This window comes from Coenobita brevimanus, chromosome 53 (genome assembly GCF_032717465.1).
Source record: "Coenobita brevimanus isolate Jiangsu-jjx chromosome 53, ASM3271746v2, whole genome shotgun sequence".
Lineage (NCBI taxonomy): Eukaryota > Metazoa > Arthropoda > Malacostraca > Decapoda > Coenobitidae > Coenobita > Coenobita brevimanus.
Window position 1 is genome coordinate 39,610,732 of NC_137006.1, and position 18,081 is coordinate 39,628,812.

The following is an 18,081-nucleotide window of genomic DNA, read 5'->3' on the forward strand; positions in this document are numbered from 1 at the left end:
TGAACTAAATTTAACGTAAATAGACTTGTGTGTTTTTGCTTTAGAAAATGGCTAGAAGAGTGGGAAAAGTTAAAGTGCAGAGTGCAACACTTAGTAAGTTACAGTGGAGCATAAGTTAGACAAGAGTGCGCACTGTGAAGAGAACGGACTTCTGAGTGCGAATGACTAAGTTCAGTGCAAGACTTCATGAACAGTGTACTGCAAGTGCTTCAGGAAATTCTTCTTACTGTCAGAGTCCGAGAGGAGGCAGTTATTCATCGAGATGGCCATGGACTTGCTGTAAGTAGGCAGAATGTTTCATACTGTACTTTACTGTATTTTCCATACTATACTTACCTCAAACACCTCATTTCACTCTTTTATGTCCCGTATTGGTGTGAATATGCTGTGTCTTAGTTGCTATGCATGTGCAGTAGGAAGGTGTTTTTCTGAGTTAGGCTAGGTTAGGGTCCATAACTACCAGTCCAGGAGCCAGGGACTTGTAAGTACCCAGAATGTTGAATATTGTATGAACCTACCTCAAAAACCTCATTTTATGCTTCTTTTGCATTTATTTCAGTCTTTTATGTGCCCTATTGGCACAGAGGAAGTTGTATAGGTGTTTCTCTGAGTTAGGGTCCATAAGTACAAGTCCATAAGCTGGGGCCCAATATCCGGACAGGACCACTATCCAGACCTGCCTATGGCTCTGTTACGTCGGATATTGGAGGGATTACTGTATTAGGTTTTCCTACTACCTCCGCCGATTCTCTTAGCACTTTTGTTAGTCTGTCATTCAGCTCATCAGTGTCACATTCAGCATTACTTAGAGCCTGAAATATGTTCCTTATTTCCAGCTGAAAGGCTGCTTTGTTTTCATTTGCTATTATTGGGCAATATTTTTATTGGGCAATATTTTCATTTCTGAAATTGAATCTGGCTGTGCAACCCACCATTCTATGATCACTACCTGTATTTACTTTGATGATAACTATGACATTTGTGATCATGTTATTCTTATCTGCTATAATGAAGTCGATTTCATTCTTTGTTTCTCCATTTGGGCCTCGCCAGGTCCACTTTCACCCTGTTCTTTTGTGGAAGAATGTGTTCATTATTCTCATGTTAAACATTTATGCAAAGTTTACCAGCATTTCTCCTCTTTCATTCCTTTCTCCCACTCCAAATTTTCCCATACATGCTTCTCCATTTTTCAACTTCCCAACTTTTGTACTGAAGTCTCCCATGAGTATAGTATATATTGCCTTTTCTTCTTCCATAATCTGGGAGATGCCATCATAGAATGTTTCTATTTCTTCATCTGGGCTTTGAGAAGTTGGTGGATACAGTATACTTGTATGACTTTCAGGGTATATTTTTTGCACAGTCTAATGACAACAAATGCTGCTCTGTCAGATACACTGCTGAATTTAACAATGTTGAATGCAAGATTTCTGTTAATTAGAAATCCTGCACCACTAACTCTTTCATTTTCTCTTCCTCTGTAGTAAAATAGGTGGTTGCTGTCTTCGAGCTGAATCACTTTTTCTTCTTTTTTGTGGATCTCACTCAAACCTACAATATCCCAACTAATGTTTTCCAGTTCAGTCATTAGGTTATCAAGTTTGTAATCATCTGCAAGGCTTCTTACATTGTATGCGTAGATCTTCATCTATTTCAGTTCGTTTAACATCCAAGAGGCTAATTTTCCAGCACAGTGCATACTCGTTTTCAGTGACACACTACCCATAAACACAGGAGGCAGTGTAGTTGGACCTTTAGTAGACGATGATCCAACAGGAACGCCCGTCAAATCATTTTCAATGGAACTCATGTTTGGTTGGGAGGATTGTGGCAAATAATCTCACCTCCCTGCCACATAGTTTCTGGTGAGATGTATTTTTTTTTTTTTTTTTTCTTGCCACCTTATTCATTATATTCGGTGGAGCCCTATACATTTATGGGGCCGTCTAAGACGGTACCTCATATATCTACAAGACCTTCCCCTGTCCACCACCCGGGGACGCGCCAGGTATCAGTGGGATCCTGCCCCTGTCCATATAGGAGATGGTAAATACAATCTGTGGAGATGAGACAGAAAAGAAAAAAACGGGAGGAGGAGTGATGATAGCAGTGAAGAACAACATAAATGTAGATACTGTGGAAATGGGAGAGGGTAGAGCTGAAGTGATAAATATGAAACAAGAAACTGGAGAGAATGGTGGGAGAGATATGGCAGTAGTATACAGTATGTTCCCCCTAAGACAAAAGCATGGAATGATGATGAATACCAGATGTTGTCAGACATGGTTAATTATTTACAGAAAGTGATTGAGAAAAGCAACAGTATACAGTAAAACCTCAATTTAACGGACTTCAATTGACCAGAATTCACTTTTATCGGACTCGAGGAGCTATCAGACTAAATTCCTATATATCGGAAAGAGTCCGATAAAGTCAGGAGCAGTCCGGACTGCCTGACCACCACAATTATGTAAATAAAGACATATATATCAGTGTACAGTACAGTATTATTATATATATTATGCCATTTGATTAATGTAGTGAAGTTATAACACAGTACAATACCGCAATGGTAGTCAAAACAGTTTAAAAAACGTTCATGTGATCCGGACTAAAGTCTGATATATCGGAAAAAGTCCGGATTAGCAGGGAGAAGTCCGGATGTCGCTTTTATCGGAATTTCACATTTTTCATAACGGTTTGGGCCCCAATGAGTCTGTTATAGTGAGGTCTTACTGTAATTTTAATGGGGGATTTTAATTGTAAAGAGGTGAACTGGGAGGAGTGGGACTCAGGAGGCAGTGAAGATTCTTGGGGCACTATATTGTTAAATATATCAATGAACAATGTGATGACGCAGTGGATCAAAGAAGAGACAAGATTTTGAGGTGAGGACACACCAGCAAGATTAGATATAATGCTAACCAAAGAACCCGATGTAATAGAATCTTTGAAATATCTTTGTCCTATAGGAAAAAGTCATCATGTGGTCATTAAGTTCCAGATGATAATAGGGAACGCGGTGCCAAGAGACGGGTTTTATAGGCAGGGAAGATACAACTTTGGGAAAGCAAACTTTACAGGATTAAGAAAATCCTTCAAAAATGTGGATTGGAGAAAATTCAGAGAAACAGGAGAGATACAGAGGAAGTGGGAAATCTTTCTAGACCTCTGTAATTCGGGAGTGGAAAAATATGTGCCAAGAGTAAGGAGGAAAGAAAACAGGAAAAATGAGTGGTTTAATAGAAGGTGTATGGTAGCAAAAAAAAGAGAGGGACATGGAGTGGAACAACTGGAGGAAGAGAGGTAATAACAGAACAAAGGAAGAATATAAAAGAACTAGAAATGAATATACAAGAATACACAGAGAAGAAGAAAGGAGCTTTGAAATAGACGAATGTAAGGATGAACCCAAACTGTTTTATAGATTTGTCAGTGGCAAATTGAAACAAAAGGAAGGAATCACCAGACTGAAAGCAGATAGATGTGGCAATGAAAGCTGAAATAATGAACGAACGTTTCCAGTCAGTTTTCACTAATGAAAGTGAGTTTGTGGAAAGAGAGGGAGTGACTAGAAATGTACCGGTGATGAAAGATATAAAAGTGGAAGTACAGGAAGTGTATAAATTACTGGAAGCTCAAGATGTAAGGAAAGCCCCAGGACCAGATGGAATCTCTAATTGGGTACTGAAGGAATGCAGAGAACAACTGGCAGATAAGATTCACAGTTTAATTGTGTGTTTTCTGGAAGAGGGGAAAGTGCCTCAGGAATGGAAGAGGGCAAATGTGGTACCAGTTTATAAGGGAGGAAACAAGGAAGAACCTCTGAATTATAGACCAGTGTCCCTAACCAGCATGGTTGCAAAATTGTGCAAGAGAATCCTGAAAGATAGATGGATGAAATATCTGGAAGAGATGAATATTTTGGCTGAAAGTCAGTTTGGATTCAGAAGTGGATGGTCATGTGTTTCCAGCTTGTTGAGCATTTTTTCAAGAGCAATTAATGTGCAACAGGAGAGAGACGGTTGGGTGGATTGTGTGTATTTAGATTTGGAGAAGGCCTTCAACAAGGTACCCCAAAAGAGACTATTGTGGAAACTAGAGCATATAGGAGGATTGAAAGGAAACCTCCTGGAATGGATGAGAGACTTTCTGAAAGACAGGCAAATGAGGACTGTAAAAAAGGAGGATGTCTGGATGGAGAGAAGTAACAAGTGGAGTCCCCCAGGGCTCTGTGTTGGCACCAGTAATGTTCCTGATTTACGTTAATGATATGGTAGAGGGAGGGAACAGTTATGCAAGTCTGTTTGCTGAAGATGCAAAGATCCTGAGGAAGGTAGAGGCAGAGGAGGACTGTAAAATGCTGCAGGACGATCTGGACGGGATACATGATTGGAGCCAGAAGTGGGAAATGAAATTCAATGCAAAGAAATGTAAAATATTGGAAATGGGTAAAAGTACCAAGAGGACATCACTGAATTATTTGATGGGTAATAAACCTATCACAAAAGCGAGAGAAAAGAAAGATTTGAGAGTGCTGGTCCAGGATAGTTTGTCTCCTGAAAACATATTAACAAGACAGTTAGAGAGATGTATAAACTCTTGACTAACATAAAAGTAGCATTTCATTACATGGATGAGGAGATGATGAAAAATTTGATAGTGGCCATGATCCGCCCCAGGTTTAGAATATGCAGCAGTACTGTGGTCCTCACACAAAAAGAAAGATATAAACAAGATTGAGAGAATACAAAGAACAGCAACTAAGATGGTCCTCAGTCTGGCAGATCTGTCGTACAGAGAGAGGCTGGAAAAGCTGGATTTGCCTTCCTTATAGGAAAGGAGAGAGAGGAGCAACATGATTGCGGTGTTCAGGACCATGATGGGAGTACTGTAGATAAAATTGACAGAGAAAATCTGTTTTTATGGGATAAGAGAGTAACAAGAGGACACAGAATGAAACTGAAGAAGCCAAGCTGCTTGAAGGATATCAAGAAATATAGTTTTCCTTATAGATGTATAGACCTGTGGAATAACCTGGACAAAGAGATCGTCCAGTCTAAAAACTTAAACGAGTTATGAAGCAAAATTTGACTTACTGAGAAACAGAGACGGGACCCTGCGAGTGTAGCTCATTTCCTGTATATCACAACTAGGTAAATACACACACACATCGCATCCCGCAGAACACCGCATTAGTCTCTGGGTGACGAGCATCGTGAGAGGAGTCACAAATACAGCATTTATTGAGAAAAAGAGCCATTTAGACCTAACTGTATGTTATTGTGTGCGACTGTATGGCTGAACGACACATTGTATATAACCCAGGGCGTCCCGACAATGTATTGATACGTTGCCACATTTTGTCACGGTGACACCTGACAACGTATCATACGTTTTGCAATTGCGAGATCCGTCATTTGCACATTTTGTTTCACGGGTGATTTTTGGTAGGCATATGTGGGAGACCTTCCTGTACCCAATGCTAGGTGGGGATAATGCCTGGCCCCACCTGACCCCTCCTCCCTCCCCGCATGCCATTTTCTTGGCAACTCTCTTGTTAGCAGTGACCTGGCCAGTATAGACATGTCGCACCACGGTCTCTCCAGTGACGAAATTCAGGGCAAAAGTGATTCACGAGATGGAGAACAAAGAAAGGAAGAAGCCAGAGGAAGAAACAAGCAGAAGTGATGAGGTGGTAACATCGTAAAGGAAGATGCCATATGTTGATGTTTTTGGTGAGTGAACAATGCTTATATCGCTTATATTATTGTGTGAAAACCAATATACTCTTGTACTACACATAAGTTCGTACCAAATAAATAAATATTTACATATAATGAGTGGTTTGGAGTAGTTACCCCTCCCAAGAAAACATTTTCTCTGGAGCCTGGCCTGAGAGAACACGGTACCAAGGTGGGGGTACTGTTACCTGTATTTGGTATTTCTAAACTCAACTGAGCACTTTCTCTCTGAATTTTTAATGTTTCTCATAAAAAGTGGAGGTTTTAGCCAAAAAAAAAAAAGTCAAAAATCTGCCAGGATTGGGGGGGGGGGGGTCATTGGTGATAATTCTGCCGGGACGGGGCAGGTTAGTGATCTATGTTTGGTAAAAGCCACGATGCCTGGGAAATTACCAGAGAGCATGGTGTTTGACTTTAACAAACTGTCGGTTTTAACATCAATGGTCTGGTAACAATTAGTTCATTATATGAAGGGTGTACTGTATCTATTGGTACTTCTGTTTGGGAAACTAATCCTTTTTTTTACATAATTAAGGAATTAGTCTTCCTCACCTGACATTGATATCCAAATGTCCTTTCTTCATCATTCAGAAAAAGATCCTCTCTGTGCATTTTTTTTTTAAGTCTTGTTGCTCCTTTAACCCCTAAAAGATGGGCATCAGAATGGCATGCCATACATTCAGGATGGGCATAACCAGCCAAATGTAAACAAAACTGTAAACCTTTATGAATACATATAATGCTAGAGTAAAAAATTGAGGTACTATTGGAAAGCACACACCTTAAGGTCTTACATGAGGTGGCGTTAAAGACTACGTGAACTTTCACTGGATGTGCCGTGATCTTAGAAGGAGGTGTACCAAAATCACTGTTTTTCACTCCCATGACTGCTACCTGGAGCTTACCACACTCTAATTTTTACATTATTATTACTATTCAGCATTGCACATACAGTAAACATTCACTGTGTGACCACTGCTGTAGTTATATTTCTCTGTATTGGCCCTGCAATATTCATACCACACACTTGCAGTGAAATACATTTGCAAAACCATTTTATAACACTTTTCCGATAAACTGGATAGTCCCTATTAGAATGATAAATGATGATAATATAAGAAATTATGCCACTGTCACGTCACTGTCACTGCAGTGTATCTATTACACAGAGGCACGTAGGAAGAGTAATATGTTTACAATATATATTTACATATAAAAATACAGTATATTATTATTAACACTATTTCACGTCACTGTCACATCATTGTACATTACTGTGCATCACTGTTGTGTTACTATTACTGCCATGTATCTATTACACAGAGGCACTTACAGAGAGTAATATGTTTCCAGTAAATATGTACACATAAAAATATGTTATTATTACACTTTCACGTCACTGTTGCATCATTGTAAACTACTGTCACTGTCAGTAATTCTTCAGAGTGTGGTACTTCCACCAGCAAGGGTGTATGCACAGACGCACACATTATCACTATCATCGTCCCCAGCAAAAAATGATGGTTCGTCGGCACTGAGCGTTGCATCACTCCCTATCTATCTATCTATCTATCTATCTATTGCCAGACGCCTTAATCCTGTAAGGGGTTGCCACAAACAAATCGTCTCCAAGTCGCCCTGTCCCCCGCCATTTCACTGCCCTGCTTCCAGCTCACACCCCCCTCTTTCATACCTCTCCACTCCATCCCTCCATCTTATCTTTGGCCTCCCCCTCCCTCTCCCCCCCTTCACCTCACTGACACTCTCCTCATCAGTCTCTCACTCTCCATCCTCTCCACATGGCCAAACCACTCAATGTGTTTCTTCTAACACTTCCTATCACATCCACATCCACATCACAACGCTCCTTCACTGCCTCATTTGTCAGTCTGTCTCTCCGTGTGATGCCACATGCTCCTCTCAAATAACTCATTTCCACTGCTCTCACTCTTGACTTCTGTCCCTCCAGCAGGGCCCAAGTTTCACTTCCATACGTCAGAGTTGGTATCACAATACTGTCATGTAGTAGCCTTTTTACTTCCATGCTCACTTCCCTGTTTCTTATCACTGCTTTCAAGGAACCAGCAACCCTTTTTTCCCTGTTGCACCCTTTCAAGCACCTCACCCTCTAAACTTCCATCCTTACTCATCACACTACCCAAGTACTCAAACGCACTAACATTTTCTATTCACTCCTCATCCAACTTCACTGTACATTCACTGACTTCAGTTCTTTCTAAGACCATAAGTTTACTCTTCCCTACATTCAACTTTAGATTCCGTTTCTTACACACTCTCTCAGACTCATCCACCAAGCCTTGCAGCTCCCCTTTGTCTTCACTTAACAACACAGTATCATCAGCAAGCAACAGTACAGGGAGTTTCCAAACACTGCCCTTACTCACTAGTGTCACTCCAACATCCACTGCTCTACCTTGTATCTCTTTTATAACCCCATCCATATACAGATTGAACAACCATGGAGACATGACACATCTTTGTTTCAATCGAATGTTCAAATAGAAAAATTCACTCAGTTCACTATCCACAGGCACTGCAGCCTTACCACCCACGTACATTCTTTTCACAGCCTTTAACAACTTCCCATATGCTCCATAGCGTCTTAATACTTTCCACAATCCTTGTCTATCCACCCTGTCATGTGCTGTCTCCAAATCCACTGTTTTATCCAGCTCCCAGTCAATCAGTTCATCACCAAGGGGCTTTGGACAGCCCCTAGGAATGATCTTGATTGGTTTGGATGTGGATGGGACAGATCCATGTGAATCATCAGGGGCCAAGCGGTGGGAGGTGATCGAGCAAGAACGCGACTTCTTCACTGTCACAATGCCAGACAAAGACTGAGTCATAGGGTATGCGGATGCAATATGGTGTGTGGGTGGTGGGGGTGGTTTGTCATTGTCATCCTACTCCTCCAGGGAACATGGGAATCTACCTGAATGCCTGCCCTAGTTTGAAAAATGGCATGACTGCAAATGCAGATACCTGTCATTTTGGCCTTAGTACCCTCGGACAGCATATGTGGACACCCGTCTTTTAGGGATTAAGGATCATGTCTTATATTAATTATATTGTATTTTCCAGATGCCAGAAGTGGCTACTAAAGAAGCAGCGACTCTAAACACAAAGCTAAAAGAAGAAAATGAATCTTTAAAACAGCAGATAAAGGAATATGATATACACATTCAGCAGCTTCAGACTCAGATAGAAACCTCAGCAGCAGCAGCAGCAGCACTTTCTGTTGCAGCCACAAAAGGCAACACAACAGAATCATCAGCTTTGGTACGATGCAAGCAGTTGGAAGTAAGTGTACAATAATCTACTTTTATCAGCAGTACACTCCCATTTCTCCAGGAAGCTTAGGAAATGTATCATGTTGGATTCCCTGTACTGAGTTTTTGCGGATGTCTGAAATATACTCTTATACACAGACTGGATCATACCAGTGTATTCTCACTCCTCACATCAGAGGTCACACTAGTAGAAGTTGACATGGATTCCAGTTGAAGTATTTTGTAATGTTACTGAAAATTGGTGTGCATGGTGACGAGACAGCAATGAAGCTATGCAAACAGCCTTACACACACATGTGTGCATGCATGAAGCACTTTCCATATTATTTGTTCTTAAACTTGTTGCAAAACCAAAGTTTATATTGTAATTTCTTATCTTCTGAACTTATACACTTAAATTTAACTGTACATGACTGAAGGCAAGAAAGTTTATAAAATAACCATTAGATCATCACAGGAATCTTCCATTTTGTCCATGTCGGTTGGCAGTGTTGGTATGGCTGTGCATAAAGCCTGGGGGGGTTACTTTGAGTTCACATGAAACAGATTGCTATTGAGGGTTCACCTGCTGTAGTAGACAGTGGAGTCAATGATGTTATCTCAGAAACTCATTTATCCCTCAACTTAGTAAACATCTTAGATATATTGGCTTGCTTTATCACCTTGTCACTATCAAGATCTGATTGTTCAGGGTGTACAGATGCATTACATCCTGTGCAGGGATGTTAGATTGCTGTTCGGCAAACATGATTGCCTTCTAATATGCTGAAATACCATCACGTCAACACGCCCTCTCCTTCGTTGTTCCTTGTCACTTTCTTCCTCCTGTGGCATCACTTGCAGATTCCCACAGTTCACCACTGTGTGATGATGTCACTGAATTCATTGTGCATGTTACTGTCGTATTGTTATTACTTTCTATCCTCTTTTGCAGGTCTACCATTTTAACCTAATCACATGACTTGAGAAGTCAACAGTTTATATGTGAGCTTTCATGGTAGTCTTAGCTGTAGTTTGAACCCATCAAAAGTACTCTCTTCATCAAAATTTGTTGCCTGGAACATAGCGAGCAGCCAGAGTTAATGCCAACACTTATGCAGAGGCAGGTTTTTCACGTGATTCCATGCAGCTGAGATGGTTTAGATGGTATATTTCAGACTAAACTGCTTCTGAAAGTCAGTAACAGAGCAATCACTTTTCAATACCTTACTCATAAAACCACGCATGTACATTTGATATTTTGTACGACACCTTGGGCAGTAGGCTGTACAAGGCTGGTTATATTGGAAAGGAAATGGACAGTAAAATTGTTGCTGCCTCTCATTTGATATCTAGTGAATGAACACGACACTTCTCCAAGAGTAGAACAGGAACACTATCCTCAGGTGTCCCTAGTTTTGCAAAGTTGTTTTTCACCCTTGGGACAGAAACTTGGTGAGACCACCAACAAAACAGTCTTGCATCTATCCATGCATTGCTCTGAGCACTGTAGTCAACAGGTAGATTTGCAATGCATTAAAGCAATGAGGGTTACTATAATTATTTACTGAAAATGAGGGTTGCTATAATTTTTTACCCACTGTAAATAACATCAACTTTGTGAGTTCCTGCTGCATTAGCACATAACAGCATACACTCAACCCCCTGCTATCGCGCCTAATTGGTCACAGCAAACGGGCGTGATAGCTGAATACGCGATAGCTGAACTGAACAATCAATGGGAAAATTTCTAATTGGTTTTTCGGTGGCCCATTTTTTTAAACTTTTTACCACTTTATGCCTGCAATTTCCTGCCAATCTCTCCTCCAACATGAAATAAAGCATTATTATATTAATAATAACAGTATAATGAATAAATAAACAACATAAAAGGCCACCAAACTTTTATAAGGATTAAGGCTTGGGTGGTTTGATGGGTTCCGAGGCTTGGGAGTGGCTTAATTATCGCCAGATCTCTTTACCTGTCTCCATGATTTCTTAGTGACCACAGCTAAAGGGGGTATCACACGGTACATCGTATCAGGAACGGCCGAGGAAGATTTAAGTGGAACAAAACTTGCACACTGTCACACATGTTCCTCATACTGTTGCCAGAGCCCCGTCTCAGTTGTAAACACGTGATTACTTTATCAACATCACAGTTTTCTCAGCATAGGAAACATTAACTCTTTATAAGGGTTTCAAAACAATTGATATTTATTCTGAAATACAGTATTAATAGTATTCAGTGTTAGTCTTAATTTCAATGCTGTAGATCGATATATTCTTTCGAATCAAATGGGTTTTGTTCTCACTGTTCTGCCCGTCGTATCCTCAGCAGGAATCTGTTCAGATGCATTCAAAATGCCTGTGGTATCGTTGGCAATTTTACCACGTTACCGTTCCGATTAACCATCGTATCCTCAGCAAACCTCGTATGAAGTGCCGTGTGAATAAGTTTCACTTAGCCTGTCTTCAAATTCGACGCATGATAGTGGTCTTGGGGTGCGTGATAGCATGTATGGTTGTGCATTTGATGTGTGCGCGATAGCAGATAAACGCGATAGCTGAACGCGCAATAGCGGGGGGTTGAGTGTAGTTACATGGTTCTTGCTTTGTTTAAACCCTTGCACAGCTTCTTTTGGACTTTTGGACCAACTAAATTTGTTTGAAGGCAACATTGTTACATTATTCAGACTCATTAGCATTATAAATCTGGTCTGCAGCCAAGTTGTGCTCAGCCAAAAGCCTGATGAATTCATCACAATTTCTGATGATGTTCTGTCTGCTGAATTGCGTTCTTCAAGACTTCTTTGTTATTCCTACTGTGAATCTGTCTCACATTTTGTATAAGAGGACAGGTGCTAACTTAGATCTTTTAAGGCAAAGCCACTCGTACACTGTTCAGTTTTGATTTTCCATTTTCAGCTGATGAAGCACATGCTTTTTTTCAATGAACTTACTTGTCTCGCTTTTCATGAAAAATTCCTTGAGCTTGGGTCCCTGGGTCCCCAGTCATAAACTGAAATTACTAGTGTTTTAGTCTTTGTTAATTCCTTTGACATTCATACCTTTTAAGACCTTCATATATGTTCAGCTTTTGTTTCAGGGTGAGCACACTTGCATACATTTAGCTTGCAGTTTACATTTAGTTTGCAATTTAGGCATCATGGAGTGTTGAAATCACTGTGTATCATGACAGCAGCACATTACTGAGAGATCTTGCATATTCACTGGTAGCAGGAAGCAGACTGGTAAAGTGTGGAGAGTAGTCATGTTAGTGGAAGGGAAGGAGTGGGACAGGGGGAACTGAAGGAGGGGGTTAATGAGGAAACACAAAGGATAAAAGGTGTTAGAACAACCTGACTGGACCTGACTTCACCCCAGCTCATCCTACCTCACTTTCTCAGACATATGTCTGACAAGAGCATCCCATGGTGCAGTGGGCATTCAAAATGGCACACGCTGTTTTCATTTTTATTATTATATTTTCCCCAGTCAGTGAATTTATCCTGTTGTCAGACAACTCCAGACACTTGAGTCTCAGATATTTGGGGGTGTACTGTAATTGGCTATCCATCCATACATCATCCAGTCAAGTACTGTAATGCCACAGTAGGAGCACTAATGGCCCAGCATTAGGCTACTCAGTTCATATATTTGAAGTGAGGATGAAGAGTTACTTGTCCCTGGGAGGCATTACATGAAGAGTAAACCCCAAACATCCCCCAGTAGATGACCGTTATGTTTTATGAAACACACTCTTTTTTTTAATGCAAGGAAGAAGGAACCAAATGCTAGAAACTTGCAAGACTGATCCCTTAAAAAAAAAAAAAAAAAAAAAAAAAAAAACAGAGTCCTGGACACACTGCGTTTAAAAGACTGAAGGTCATAGGAAGCACAAAATACAGACAGAGGAAGGCAGTTCCAGAGTTGACCTGTTGCATACATAAAGACCTAGAATTAACAGTTGCAAGTCTATCATTTGAGAGTTGGATGAGAAAGGGATGAAAGTTTGGTGTTAAACAGGTGCCATGTGCCCGCCGTAGTGGCAGAGAGATGCAAGCAGACAGCTCAAAGGAGCAGTGACCATTGAAATACCAATAGAAAAGAGATAGGTAGAACAGTACATTGAAAACACAGAGGTTGAAGGGAGTCAGTAAAAGGAGGAGAGTAAATGAGACGAAAACTCTTTGACTCCACCTTGTTGAGAAGAGCTGAATGTGAGGAACCCTCCCACAGACGGGAGTTGTACATGACGCTGGGGTGGATAAAACCTCCGTATAAAGTCAACAGCTGTGCAGAGGTAAAGAAGGCACAGGTTCAGCTTAGCACACCTAATCTCTTGGAAGCAGATTTTACAAGATAAGCAATATGATCTTTCCAGGAAAGATCAGTCCCAAGAAAGTGAAACCCCAAGTATGTTCAAAGTTGATGCAGAATTGAGGCTTGGATGTTGTAAAAAATTATAGGGTAGTCCTGTGGAAGATTGTGACAGGTCGAAAGATTTAAGAACTGAGTTTTTGATGCTTTAAAAACAACAAGAATACTTACCCCAGTCCGAGATGTGAGCCAAGTCAGGCATTAGGTGTGCCATAGCCTCATCCCTTTGCTGAGGTAGATGCTGCGGGAAGTGGATGAAGAGGCGAAGGATGGAGTCATCAGTATATGAGTGAATAGAATTAGATGTGTAGCTTAGAAGGTCATTGATTAATAGAAGGAGGAGGTGGTGATAGGCCAGAGTCCTGGAGATCACCACTAGTGATAGCTCTAGAACAGCGTCTCTCAAACGGGGTTCCCCGGAACCCTAGGGTTCCACGAGAGGTCGCTTGGGGTTCCGAGAGAAATACGGTAGTGATAAATAGGCTAATCATATGTAAGTGTATTTCTGTGTAATTTTTGTGTTTGATTTCATATTCATAATTTTACTATTAACGTACGGCATATTCTTGGAAAATTCTTAAGTATTATCTTCAAGTCTCAACCTGCTATATCATTTAAAAATATAATAATTATAGGGAATATACATAGCGATGTCTTTACGGCGCCAGTGTGAAACCACCTTCAGTGGTCAGTAGACAGGAGCTATGCGTGACGGATTCATGTATCATAAGGTGAGTCACCTGAGTACAGGACACTTGCACGGTCTCCATCAGTCCTGTTTGTACTTCCTGGCGTGCTGGTACAGTCCCTCATTCACCCACGTTATTTGATAACTGTTACCCATCATTTAGGGATTTTATATGAATTTTAACAGTTTAAGTATGTTTATGATTTTGTTTGTTTATGAGAAGTTTGTGTGTGTGTTTTCTCTCTCTTCCAAGGTTAGTTCTTCTGTTTGCCTTAATTTGCTCTAGCTTTATTTAAGTTTTATTTATCAAGTTATTGTAGTAGTACTAGTAGTTATTATCTGTTTTCGTTATGTTTAAATGTGTTGTACAGTACCCTCGCGTCCAACACGGTAATATTGTCATGCATGGGTCCCGTGTTGGACCAAAAACGTGTTGGACAAACAACAGAGCTTATGGGGAAAAATGAAATATGTCAGCAACCCTAGGAAAAGTCACCCTAAATACCTACCATATACCTATACATATATTGGTACTACTGTAATTATAATAAATGGTACTGTGCTATGAATGATAACTAACCTTTTAGGATAGTGTTGGTGGGCTTGCTGGGAATGGAAGGTGGTATCCAAGGCTGTAGGTAGTCCTACTGGGTTCCCGGAGGATGGCTGCTGGTGTCACTAGCGGGTAATAGCTGCTGCTCCTCCTCAACCTCCCTCATAAATCCTTCGAAATCACACTCAGAATCACTATCTTCGTCCACAGCCATGGAAGGTCCTGCTTCTGCCTGTCCTAGCACTCTGTAAGCCTTCATTGCTGCCAGGATCTTGTCTTGGTTTTTTATTATGGTCCTCACGTTGGCTTCATCCATGTCGTAGGCCTTGGCAATGTTCACTTTCCTCTCCCCTTTCTTCTTCCTCTTGATGTTTTCTAGCTTGGTGGCCTGAGGGAGGTGCCGCCGCTTCATGGGGTTCTCAGAAGGCTTCCTAGGCATCGTGAGCAGGGTAAAATGCAGCAAGAAAAAAGCACCTTCCAATGCGAATTATGCGACTGAGTGGCGCTGTGACGGGAGAAATTTAAACAAAACATCATGTGAGCACAGAAGCGTTTTTAATTGGGCGACATCACGATCACCTTACGATAGTGGGCGGGGGAGGCTACTTGATCGGAAGTTTTGATTGGCTGTTAGCATCACGGGAACGTCCAGTATAACCGTGTTGGACCAGGGGTGATCGTGCTAGAGGCAAACTCTGCGGATTTCGTCCACTTCTCAGAGCTCCGTCCGTGTTATGCTAATGCACCTGTGTTACAGTAATTAAACCGAATTAAATCTTACTAATTATTGCTCTCCATGCTGGACACGAATCGTGCTGGACAAACGCGTGTTGGATGTGAGGGTACTGTATATATGATATTGGTTGTTTATGTTTATTTTTTCTTTTTTGTGAACAAAAACCTCCATATGAGGTCTCTGGAACAAGCAGTTTCATTTCAGTTATTTATTTATTTTTATTTATAAATTTTTTGCATTGTCAATAAACTTGATTTTTTTTTTTTTTTTTTTTTTTTTTTTTGGTGCATAAACCAGTTATCAGAAAAAATACCTTATTTTCTCCTTATGAACTTTAAGTTTATACAAGAGAAAGAAAGATATTAATAATGATAAAGCTTACTTTTTATGTAAGGGTTCCCTGACACATGGAAATTATTTCAAAGGTTCCATAAGGGTAAAAAGGTTGAGAAACATAGCTCTAGAAGAATGGTGGCTGTCTGCAACAGCAGCTATAGAATGACCAGAAAGGAAGCTAGAGATGAAGGTACAGATAGAAGGATAGACACCATAAGAGGACAGTTTGAAAACCAAAGATTTTTGCCAGAGAAGGTTATGCCTATGAGGTGGACTAAGGATTGCGGGGGATTAAATGGTAAGTGAGTAAATGCAAGGCCCAGTTCATCAGGGTTGTTGTTGATTAGTATTCTCTCTGTCATGTTCTTTTTATTTTTACTTTCTACAAAGAAAGCACTGAAATTACAGTGATTAGGTGGATGTGTACTGTGTCCATGAATATGAGGCCTGGGGGGGTGAGGTTTATGACTGAAGAGATGAGAAGAAGAATGGTACTGTAGTGTACTGGTGTTGTGATGAGGAGGGATGGAGTGAGATGGTTTGGGCATGTGGAGAGGATGGAAGATGACAGTTGGGTGCAGAAAGTGAGGTGTGAATGTCGGGGGTTAGGATTGCAAGAGGCAGACCAAAAATACCTGGGACGAGGTCATAAAGTGCAACCTCAGGAATAAAGGAGGCTGCCAGAATATGGAGAGCTGCCATTAATTGACCAAGGCCAATGCATGCAAGCATGTTGGAGCCTTTATGAATTATATGAACCTACCTCACATCATCCATGTATGAGAAAAGAATATGGAATGATAATGATGATGTTTTACTATTTTGTATTTGTTCTAACCTGTCACAGACCCTAACCCTTTTTTTCTCAGCTGATAGCCAGATGTTAACAGATTGGAGGGTCAATTTTACCAGTAACTACAGGGACTCATTCCTGCCTCATAACCAGGGCCCATCCAGTTTCATGCAGCCACTACTTGGTATTCATATTATGGCATGCTTTTCATACACCATCTTGGATGGTTAAAAACACCCTCATAGTTAGGTTTACCCACTTTTTTTTTTTTTTTTTTTTCATTATCGAAGCCTCTTTCATATCACTGTCTTATGTTAAGTTTATGTCTGAACAGTAGGCAATGCCCTTAGGAAGCATATCTGTAGTCTACTTGGGATCATTGAGGGTTTTTAGTAGGCAGGTTGATGTTAAACTGAAAGGTTGGTAAACACATTAGATTTTCATAATGGGTTATAGATCTCAGAGTACATGGATTTTGAGTGCATGGAACTGTTATTTAACACCTTACCTATGTACAAAAAAATGTGGAGGGTCATTGTAGATGGCATAGATATTGCTGTAAATAAGCCAGTGCCAGTGTGCCAAATGCAGGAAGAAACGGAAAAGTAGCGGTGCCAGGAAGTCTACTTAATCTACAGGAGTATGAACCCAAGAGGTGCAGTTTACTCAGTTAACATTTGATGTACTGTACAGGGTGAGCTGGAGTGCCTGAAGCGTGAGCAGGAGGACTTGTTAGTGTTGGTGACAGACCAGGACAGCAAAGTGACTGCATATCGTCGTAAGCTGCGTGCATATGGAGAAGAGGTCACTGATGATGATGATGATGATGAAGATGGTGAGAATTTCAACCTGAGTGATGTATATGATGAAGACCTTGATGACCTACAGTGACGTTGCCATCGTTGTAGCATGTCACCAGTGAGGATGAAGATGGTGAGAACGTCAACCTGAGTGATGTACATATGTTAAAGACCAAGATGACGTACAGTGATGTCCTCTTCACTGTTCTAGTGATATTATTCCCTCCACTCCTGTGTTTCGCTTGTATAGGGCATCTTGCAAGATATGTGAGAAACTGCAGGCTATTCTTTGACTAATTTAGAGTAAAAATTGCCATAGCAACATGAGTCCAGTTCCCAACTACAATGGAGCTGCAGTTACTGATGACCTTATGGATGTAACTAGTCACCTTTGTAAGTGATCGTTAAGGTCATCAGTAACTGTAACTCTGGGAAGACTAAGAATTGGAGCTATGTTGCTAAAACATTTTAAACTCAAAATTAACCCCAGACTAACCTCCTGAAGCTTCTCACACAGCTTGCAAGACACCCTGTATATATTATTACTCATGTGTTGCTGAGCTAACATTTGGGTATGATATCATCCCCCGTTATCCACTTCTACTCCACATTGCTCTGCTGATCAGTTCCATCTCTTTACTAAACATTTTTGTAAATTTTCATTACTATGGACATAAGGTGCTAATATTTACTTGCTTTTTAGTTACTGTGCTGTACATTCTATACATTAAGGTCAGTAGCTCTCAGTTGCA

The 18,081-nt window shown here is 40.6% G+C and overlaps 1 protein-coding gene across 1 annotated transcript in view; it reads left to right on the forward strand.

The window, feature by feature from the left end:
- The window catches only part of p115 (General vesicular transport factor p115), a 371,470-nt gene extending 354,050 nt beyond the window's left edge, over nucleotides 1-17,420 (forward strand). Inside the window, exons 18-19 of the mRNA XM_080273185.1 lie at nucleotides 8,853-9,071; nucleotides 17,223-17,420. Coding sequence (XP_080129311.1) covers nucleotides 8,853-9,071; nucleotides 17,223-17,420 — 417 coding nt within the window. The remainder of the gene's footprint in view (nucleotides 1-8,852; nucleotides 9,072-17,222) is intronic.
- The last annotated feature ends 661 nt before the right edge of the window (nucleotides 17,421-18,081 follow it).